The 9677-nt window shown below is 41.2% G+C and overlaps 1 protein-coding gene across 1 annotated transcript in view; it reads right to left on the bottom strand.

Annotated features, from left to right (window-relative positions):
• Window positions 1-4030, bottom strand: part of LOC117521727 (vimentin A2-like) — a 29374-nt gene extending 25344 nt beyond the window's left edge. The window contains exons 1-2 of the mRNA XM_034183061.1: window positions 3406-4030; window positions 3083-3143 (exon numbers count right to left, since the gene is read on the bottom strand). Of these exons, the coding sequence (XP_034038952.1) occupies window positions 3083-3143; window positions 3406-3932 (588 nt within the window). The 5' untranslated portion in view covers window positions 3933-4030. The remainder of the gene's footprint in view (window positions 1-3082; window positions 3144-3405) is intronic.
• Between the last annotated feature and the right edge of the window lie 5647 nt (window positions 4031-9677).

Below are 9677 nucleotides of genomic sequence, written 5' to 3' on the forward strand. Positions count from 1 at the left end.
GCAGGTCTGGCTGGAAATGCTGCCAGCAAATGTGGACATGATATTCATATAATTTCATGACTATACATCTGTGACCATGGGTCATCTACAGAGGAACAGATGGATCATACTTTATTGTCCGCTTGATAAGAGGGATTCAATAAAATGTGGTGTTTTTATATGATTTGTGGTTTTTAATTTTTTTTAATACATCAATGTCCTTCTTGATATCAGACATTTTCCCACACCTTTTACAGGACAGTGATGGTAGCTCAGTGGTAAAGTTTCTGTCTGGTAATCAGACCTTACGGGTTTGAATCCCATGAGTTACATTTTTTGTAATCAGGGTTATTTAACCACCGGGTTCTGTATTGCATCCCCTTTTATTATTTATATGAACCCAGTGATATTCACTAATTTTGTAGCTGCTTTTTATTTTATTGTTCTCCACATCTGCGGTGTGATGTGGTGCAGCTGCTCGCACTGTGTTCCTGCTCAAAAGACACTGTCACGTGCACAAACAGTCGCACCAGGATCGCGCATGCCTGCCTGTCAGCGCAATGTTTTTGTGGTTTGCTTACGCGAGCTGTTTCGCCGTGAGTCACCCTAAGTTGTACTTATTCGTACTATGTGTGAAGGTACCCTTGAGAACAAATACAGTATAGTGCAGAAAACGTGAATATTGAAAATTTTATCCATATTCTTGCCTATACTGTTGGCCTATGCTTATTAGCTGTGTCCATATATCCATGTATTTAATTTTTTTAATTATTTATTTTTGGTGCAGAGGGCACATTTGAAGTTCTACCATGTTTCTTTGGCTCCATTATGGCAACATGAGCATATGTAGTGTAGCAGTGCTATTTGACCCTTGAAACGCATGCTGGGAAACTGATTTTCCCACTGTGTCATGGCCTTGTGTCACTGTATTTCAATGCAAATGGGTCAAAATCACTCAGTTGTTGGCCAAAAGAAAAAGTGCATTTTTATCATATTGGTGTTATTATTATAAATCCTTTATTTGAATGCTGAGGAACAAAGTTAAAGTAGTGCAGAAGAAAATCCTTTTTATGAGTGAAATAGTTTTAAAAAATCAAAAAGGACTACATCTTTAAATTTAGCTCCCATTTCTTAAATTTTATCATTATTATTATTTGCCTGTTTAGATTTTTTACTGACTCCTAGTCTTTTATTGTATAATAAGCCATTTATTTTTCTAGCAATGCTGTTTTTTCCACATGACATTCTTTAGCGCCATTGCAGAAAAAATGAGGGAATGCATCGTTCATAATTCATTCCATGCTCACACAGATATATGTGCATACATGTGAAAGTATCTATATATGTGCATGTCAGCATATACATGGTAAATGCCAAGTGACAATGTATGAGAGTGAAAATATAAGTGAGAGGGTGAATATATGTATGTATTTAGGACATATGAAAATATAATATGACTATATAATGAGTATGTATGCCACAGAAATATATAACTATTATGAGTGACAGAATACTGCATGTGAAAAGAGAGAGAGAATACAGTTTTTCACACCACCATGACAGTGCACATGCATTGTGCAAAAGTGAAAAGTTGCACAATGTACAGTTTGTGCCATCGTCCAAATACTTACTGAAGTAACTCTTTAGTGAATGGAACAACACGTGCATGCATCAATTTGACCAGCTAATGCTTAGCCTAGGCTTGTGTATTTTACATCACACTGACAAAGTGAGGAACCTTGGGGTAATTTTTGATCCTACGTTGTCCTTTGGCCTCCACATTAGTGATATTACGAGGACTGCTTTCTTCGACCTGCAAAATATAGCGCAGATTTGTCCCATCCTGTCTATGGCTGGTGTTGAGACCCTGATTCATGCGTTCATCTCTTCTAGATTGGACTACTGCAATGTTCTATTTTCTGGTTTACTGCAGTCCAGCATTAGGGCTCTCCAATTGGTTCAAAATGCTGCTGCCAGACCTTTGACAGACAGAAAGTTTGACAGAAAGTTTGACCACATTACACCCATTTTGGCATCTCTTCACTGGCTTCCTGTCCCTGTGAGATCAGATTTTAAGGTTCTGCTACTAACCTATAAATTTGTTTACAGACTAGCACCTCCCTACTTAGCTGAGCTAATTAAACCCTACATACTGGCTGGGGCTCTGTGTTCTCAGGGTGCAGGAGTACTTCATGTCCCTAGGGTGAATAAAAAGTCTTCGGGTCACAGAGCTTTCTCTTATCGTTCCCCTGTTCTGTGGAATGTTCTCCCTGCATCAATAAAACAGTCAGATTCTGTAGAGACTTTCAAGCCAAACCAGCTAAAGGAGCCCAGTTATTTTGAGTTTGCACTGGCAGATCTAGAGAGGGGTTGTGGGGGTTGCAAACACCCCACCCTTATGATCAAAGGAGACATAAAATATGGGAAAGGTCTTGCATAGGTAAAGGCATTCATAAACTGAGATTTATGAATGCTGCTGCATGAAGAATTAGAAGATTTTCAGTTTTCATCATAAAAATTGTGTATTAAAAATGATGTCTAAAGTGTTAGTATGGAGTTTTCAGGAAAAAGGCTATAGGGCAGCACAGTGGCTTAGTGGTTAGCACTGTTGCCTTACAGCAAGAAGGACATGGGATCGCCTCAGTTAATTCAGTGTGCAGTTTGCATGTTTACCCAGTGTTCATGTGGATTCCCTCTGGGTGCTCTGGCTCCACTTCCAAAGACATACAGGCTAGATGTGCTGGAAACTTTAAATTGACTGTACCTGTGTTTGTCCATTTATATGTGGCCCTGTGACGGACTGGTGTCCTGCAGGGCGTATCTCGCCTCTTGTCGTGTGACTGCTGGGATAGACCCCAACCTTGCCCCCACAGTTCCCTTGATTAGAGTAAGTGGCTATATTAAAGGAATGAATATTGTTGAAATTTTTGGGGCAGTAGATTTTGGAAATTTGTGGGGAGCACTTACCCCTGGACCCCCGTCATGCAGGCGTGCCTTTGGCACACCCGACCAAGTCACAACGTCCCCCTCCCCGCTTCACCTGAAGCTAGGGCCGCCCCTGCTAAATATACATGAAAAATTTTACACAGTGAATTTACCACACCTGTCGAAAGCTCTGCATGGTTGTCTCAGCTTCCTCTCTCTGGGAAATCTCATCCTGCAGTCTGTAAGGAGAGTAAAAATGAAAAGCAATAACACCTTTGTTGTGCATTTACCATATCCACAAACTTTCCAGAATTAGAAAAAAAAGCCTTCAAATTACCAAAAAAAAAAAAAAAAAAGAAAAAAAAGGTTCAGATTACGCAACAGTTTGACAATTTTTTTGTTTGTTTTTTGTTTGTTTTTTGTTTTTTAACTGGAAGAGATGTAGCAGCCTGATAAAAATCTCGACATTTCTTCATGCAACATCAAACTTGGGGCTCCTACTTCTCTCTCAGCCTGTCGACGTCATCCGCCAGGTTGTCCCGGTGAACCTCCACGCGGGCCTTCTCGTTGGTCAGCTGGTCCACCTGGCGCCGCAGCTCCCTCATCTCGTCCTCGTACAGATCTCCCACGCGGGACGTGCCTTTCCCCCTCTGCTGCTCCAGCTCGGCCAGCAGGATCTTGTTCTGCTGCTCCAAGAAGCGCACCTTCTCGATGTAGTTGGCGAAGCGGTCGTTGAGGGATTGCATCTGCGCCTTCTCGTTGGTGCGGTTGGTTATGAACTCGGTGTTGATAGCGTCGGACAAGGAGAAGTCCAAGTTGTCGGAGGCCAGTCGGGGCATGGCCGAGCTGCTCCGCAGCCGCCGGGTTTTCGATGCGTAAACGGTCGGAGCGGAGGAGAGTCCGTAGGATACGCAGGTGCTGCGCGTCGGGATGGAGAACTGGCGGCTGGAGTAACTGGTCCTGACCGCCGCTCTCTCCCCACCGAACATCTTATTGTAGGAGGAATGTGGACGTGTTTTATAAGACATTTTTGTTGTTGTTGTTGTTGTTTTTCTAGAAAAATCTGCTGAAATGGGGCCGATTCGATCTTTCAGTCTTCTCCTTCCAGCATCCGCGCAGTGCGCATGAAAAGGCGTTTCCCAAACCATCAGGCTTTTATACGCTCCTCGTGTGCAAACGCTCAGTGGGGCCTTGAGTGACACATTCAGCGTCCTATCAGAATATAGGAGCCATGAAACAGAACATTTTTTTTTACACTAAGGAGGATCCCGGGACCAGTGGCGGCGCCAGAAAAGTTTTGTTGGGGGGCCTGAGAGGGTTCTGGGGTAAAAGTTGGAGGGGCTCCACAAAATGTTGTCAAAATGAACAATATATAGTAAATTGGTTTATAAATACCAAGGTATATGTTTTAGTCACCCATGCTCCTCTAAAATGTGGTATAAATGCACACGCACATCACTTATTACAGGGGTGGGCAACGAGGGCCGAGACACTGCAGGTTTTCCTTGCAACCAATCACCTCAGCAGGTGGGTTGCTGATGAGCTTCTCCGTTGAACATAAACACCTGGTTGTCAATGAAATCACCTGCTGAAACACCTGAACATTAATGAAATCACCTGCTGAGGTGATTGGTAGCAAGGAAAACCTGCAGTGCTTCGGCCCTTCATGGCACATGATTGCCCACCCCTGACTTAGAATGATTGCAAGTTCAGTGGACACTCATTTTGGCCAAACAACGATATACAGCTTCTGTATATTCTGTGTTAGTGTGTGGCTGCGACCAATGTGCTTGATGACTTCCTGCGCAAAATGTAGTTCCCAGATAACTCTGATATATTCCTGTGAGAGGAAGTATATCTCATCTAAATTCATTCTAAAATTTACCAGTAATAAAATTATAAAGATAAGTGAAGTTTTAAGAGTGGCCGTAATAAATATTTACGAAACCTAAATTTTTGGAGTATGGAGTTAAATTTGTCTCATTAATACTTGCAAATGCACAGAGGGTGATTTACAAATATCCTTTGATTTGTGCACGTGCTTTGTGATCCACAAACACAAATTTCTGATTTGTAACGTGTGTTTTTACAAATAAATGTTTATTTGCAAAACTGAAAATTCTTTTTGTGAAGTGTGATTCAGCATTGGTGGATCACAAAACACACATTCATCACTTTGCTCAGTTACGCAATATTGAGACATTATCAGCGCAAAACTGCAGTTGAGATCCACAAATATGTCAGTCGCTATTCACATTATCGGAAGAATTATTGGGGGGGCTGAGGGGGGGGCACAGCTCATTATTGGGGGGCTTAAGCCCCCCCTTGGCGCTGCCACTGCCAGGGACCATCCGGTGCGCACGAACTGCACACATTAAAATACATTCATTTTCATTATTCGGTTCATAGTATCACTACACACTGAAAAAAATGTGGGGTGGAGGTTACTTAAAAAAAAACAGTTACAATTTGACCACATACATTCTAAGTAAATTTCACAGTGTATTCTCTTGCTTTTGTCAGTAAATGTTGCACATCATGAGTAATTTCTGCTTCAAAACTGTGTTAGATCTCAAAAGATGTTTCATCTTGCAACAGATTCTCAAACCACAGTGATGCATCACTTCTCCCAGAAGCCTCTGGTCTTCAAGTAGTCAGGTGCTTTATTTAATTATCCATATAGGTTTGTTAAAATTTGGGAGGATTTGGTAAACTACACATTTTTAGAAATCTGGGGTTCCCAGTTCAAACCCCACCCCTGCCACATTTCTCCATGTAATGTGGAGTTGCATCAGGAAGAGCATCTGGCGTAAAATATTGTGCCAATTCAACATGCAGATCCCCCTCAGATTTGGTGTGGTGATCCCAACTGCACGGGAGCAGCTGAAGGGAATTGAAATCCCCCAAAAATCTATTTTTACATTTTTTTTCTTTCAAAGGTTGTTATGGCTGCCATCTTGGATTTCTAAAAATGGAAAGCTTCAAAAACAACTTTTCAGTTTCTGGACTTCTAGGATCATGATTGAAGTGACTAAATAAGAATTTTGGAGGGCAAGGAACCAGAGATACAAATTACAAATTATTGAACATGATGAATAGTAATAGTGTGTGCTGCCATTTTGGATTTTTTATTGCGCTTAGCTGACATCAATGAGTTCTGGGACATCAATAATCCATGGTGGGGTCTTTTGTACTAGAGGTTGTGAACTCTTAAACCAAGAATGGTGCTGTTATTTATACCACAAAGTTGACCCACAAATAAAGTCATGAAAGTGAAATGTTAATTCACAAAGGTCACCAATTTTGTAAATTCAAGATGACAACCAAAACAGTCTTTGCAAAAACAAAAAAACATGGAAACATTGGTTGTTTTTTTTGTTGTTGTTGTTGGTTTTTTTTTTTGGATTCCTCATAAGCTTTCTAAAAATGTATAGTTTACTAAATCTAACAAAAAAAAAAATCAAGCAAAATTACACAAGGAACCTGACAAAATGAAATTTGGGAATACAAGGGAGAATCAAACAACTTATCTTTCCATCAATGGGTAATTGGATCTACTAACTGAGCCACCGTCAGCGAAAGCTGAGTGGGACTGGAATCAGATAAGTGTAAATCTCGCTTGGCAAAACTGGACTGATAGTGCCAACGTCAAATTTCTTGGAGTAAATATGCAATGTGAAGAATGAGGTATCCATCAGGTGAAAAGCTAGGGGTTCAAATCCTCTTTGTGTGCATGAATGTCTTTCATTTAAAAAGTGGGCGTAAATGTGAGGCATCACATTTAGACAGTCTGGTGTGAGATGACAAACCACTAAATAAAAGCTTTCCTTTACTAGATTTGTTCCAAATCCAGTTAAGGATACCAGAGCGTCTATTGTAGGTAGATAGGTCAGTACTCTGCATCTATCGATGAAGATACATAGATCACCGTTCTCGCATCCTGAGTCTTCTTTGGTGCAACATGACCTTCAGTGGAAAATAGATAAAGCGCAAAGAAATACCTAAAATGATGAGAGCCTAGAGATGATTATTGAATTATTTATGTTTGGTGTTGAATGAAGATAAAAACTTGTTATATGATTAAAAAGCCACGACTTAGTCAAGCTGACTGAAAAGTAATAACTACTTTTGTGGGAATTTAGGTCAGTCTTGTTGGTTAGTCCACTTGGCTTAAGTGCAGAAGGTTCCAGGTTTGAACCTCATCCCTGCCACATTTCTCCATGTAATGTGGAAGGGCATCCGGTGTCAAACCTGTGCCAATTTAACATGCAGATTCACCTCATATCTGTTGTGGTGACCCCAAGAGAAAAACAAGGGAGCAGCTGAAGGGTCTTTACTTACTGTACATATCGTTTAAGACATAAAGTCAGTTTGTCACAAAGTCATTGTACAGGAAACAGAAGTTATCTCTTGCAGTGGGAACAGTATGAAGAGCTACTCATGAGCAAAAAGAGGAAGTTATACCAAAAAAAGGTTTCACCATTTTTTTGACAAAAAAAAAAAAAAAACCTGGGTCAGTAGGTCTTTTTTTTTTTTTTCAAGCTCCTCCCAGGCATTTATTTAGACCTAGATATGTCAGAAAACATGCAAGCCTTTGGGGTACCAGGTTTGTTACATTCTGTATTCTCTGCATTTCATCAGACCTGTTCTCTGTGGGTGTTGGACTTCACCAGGGTTGTTCCCTGTCACCAACCCTGTTTGTGATTTTCATAAACAGTATTTGAAGACAAGTCAGGCACTGGGGGGTGCTCAGTTTGATGACCTCAGAATTGCTTCTCTGCATTTTGCTGATAACGTGGGTCTGTTGGCTTCATCAGACAGTGACTCCTGATGGAAATGGGCAGGTTTGAGGCCGAGTGTAAAGTGAATGGGATGAGGATTGGCATCCCCAAATCTGAAACCAAGGTCCTCTGTTAGAAAAGCGTGGATTGGATTGTCCCCTCTGGGACAGGCGAGAGTTTTTTGCCCCAAGAAAAGGAGCTCAAGTTTCTTGAGATCTTCAATTCAGTTCAATTCAATTCAATTTATTTCATTTATATTGCGCCAAATCACAACAAAGCTGCCTCAAGGCGCTTCACACAAGTAAGGTCTAACCTTACCAACCCCTAGAGCAAGCACACAGCTGACAGTGGTAAGGAAAAACTCCCTCTGATGGTTTGAGGAAGAAACCTCAAGCAGACCAGACTCAAAGGGGTGACTTTCTGTTTGGATCATGCTACCGACACAATTAACAATACGAATATACAAGAAATTTTGGGAATCCATGCTGGTGCACAGGACGGGAGGCTTGCGGACAACTCATCTTGTTCACGAGTTAAGAGTAATTTAGAATGTGAACTCAACAGATGGAGCAGGGCTGCTCCTGAGGTCCTGGGGATGCTGTACCAGACCATTGTGGTGAAGATAGAGCTGAGCCATAACATGGGACTTTTGGTTAACCAGTCCATTTACACTCCTGTCATCACCTATGGTCATGAGCTTTGGGTAATGACTGAAAGAACTAGGTCGCAGGTACAGATGAGGTTCCTCTGTCAGGTTTCTCAGGGACAGGAGGACAAGCTTGAATATCCAGGAAACATGGCTGCGGAAGGTAAGTTTGGGTTGGGGCTACTGCATTGAGGTGTCCTCAACCAAAAGGCTACACACAATACTTAAACAGCAAGAAAATTTAATATATTTCTTTTAACTCCCCTCCCCCCAACACAAACACACTGTGACAGGGCAAGGACACAAAGCATATGTTTCATTTGATTTAATTCATTTCAACTACAATATTGTTTTGCACTTAATTGACAATGTTCTGTGGAAAAAGTTATCTTAAGTTTATCAATTAAATTCAATGTTTTTTTCTTAGAGTGCAGGGAAACAAATTTAAATGTTTAATACATTTATTAATTTATTTTATTAATATGTTTTTGTCGTCTGCTTTGTCACCTGTTATGTTGGTGACAGTGGTTACCCTTTAAAAAATGAAATTCTGGATCGGGTCTGGACATTTTAAGATTTCTGACATAATCTCTGTTGTTGATAGAATGGTCTAGGCATTTGATCACCCCTCTGAGTCTGGTGTGCTTGAGGTTTTCTTCCCCCCCTCCCAAAAAAGAGGGCGTTTTCCCTCACCACTGTTGCCTACATGCTTGCTCAGGGATGTCGGCATATTATGAAGTGCCTTGGAGCAACGTATGTTGCGAGTTGGTACTGTATAAATGAATTGAATTGAACTGAATGATAGTTTCTTGTGTTTTTTTGTTTGTTTTTTTGTTTGTTTGGTCCATGTCTTAACCAAAAAGCTGGAATTGTCTTTATTTGAGAAAATTGTGCAAGAAGGCTAAGTGGATGGACCAAGAACATTGTCGACCATATGGACCCAAGTCCAAGCGGGAGCTCAAGCAAGAGCAAACAGTGGAACTCTGTATCTAAAATGGACAGCGGGAGTCCACATGATCAACAGACACTCAGAAGCAGGGCGGGCAAAAAAAACATTCCTGCTCTCAGGCCCATTATGAGCCACCTCTGTACACCAGATCGAGACACAGGGGGCTGGGATTCACAGACAGAGCCAGGATTGTGTATTGCTGATCTGTCACCTAACTGCTGCGACAGAATGCAGGCAGTAGCCCGTAATTATTGTCTGTAGCCTCGTGTTTGCCAGGGCCACAGTTTGTGCCCCATAGCTCTCATTCTTGGCACAAATTCAATTTTATAGCTTTTCATTACAGCACTCTTGAGCTTTATATTGTTTGAGCTTTTCAGTGAGTGTTATACCATTGGCA

The sequence above is a fragment of the Thalassophryne amazonica genome, chromosome 12 (genome assembly GCF_902500255.1).
Source record: "Thalassophryne amazonica chromosome 12, fThaAma1.1, whole genome shotgun sequence".
Classification (NCBI taxonomy): domain Eukaryota; kingdom Metazoa; phylum Chordata; class Actinopteri; order Batrachoidiformes; family Batrachoididae; genus Thalassophryne; species Thalassophryne amazonica.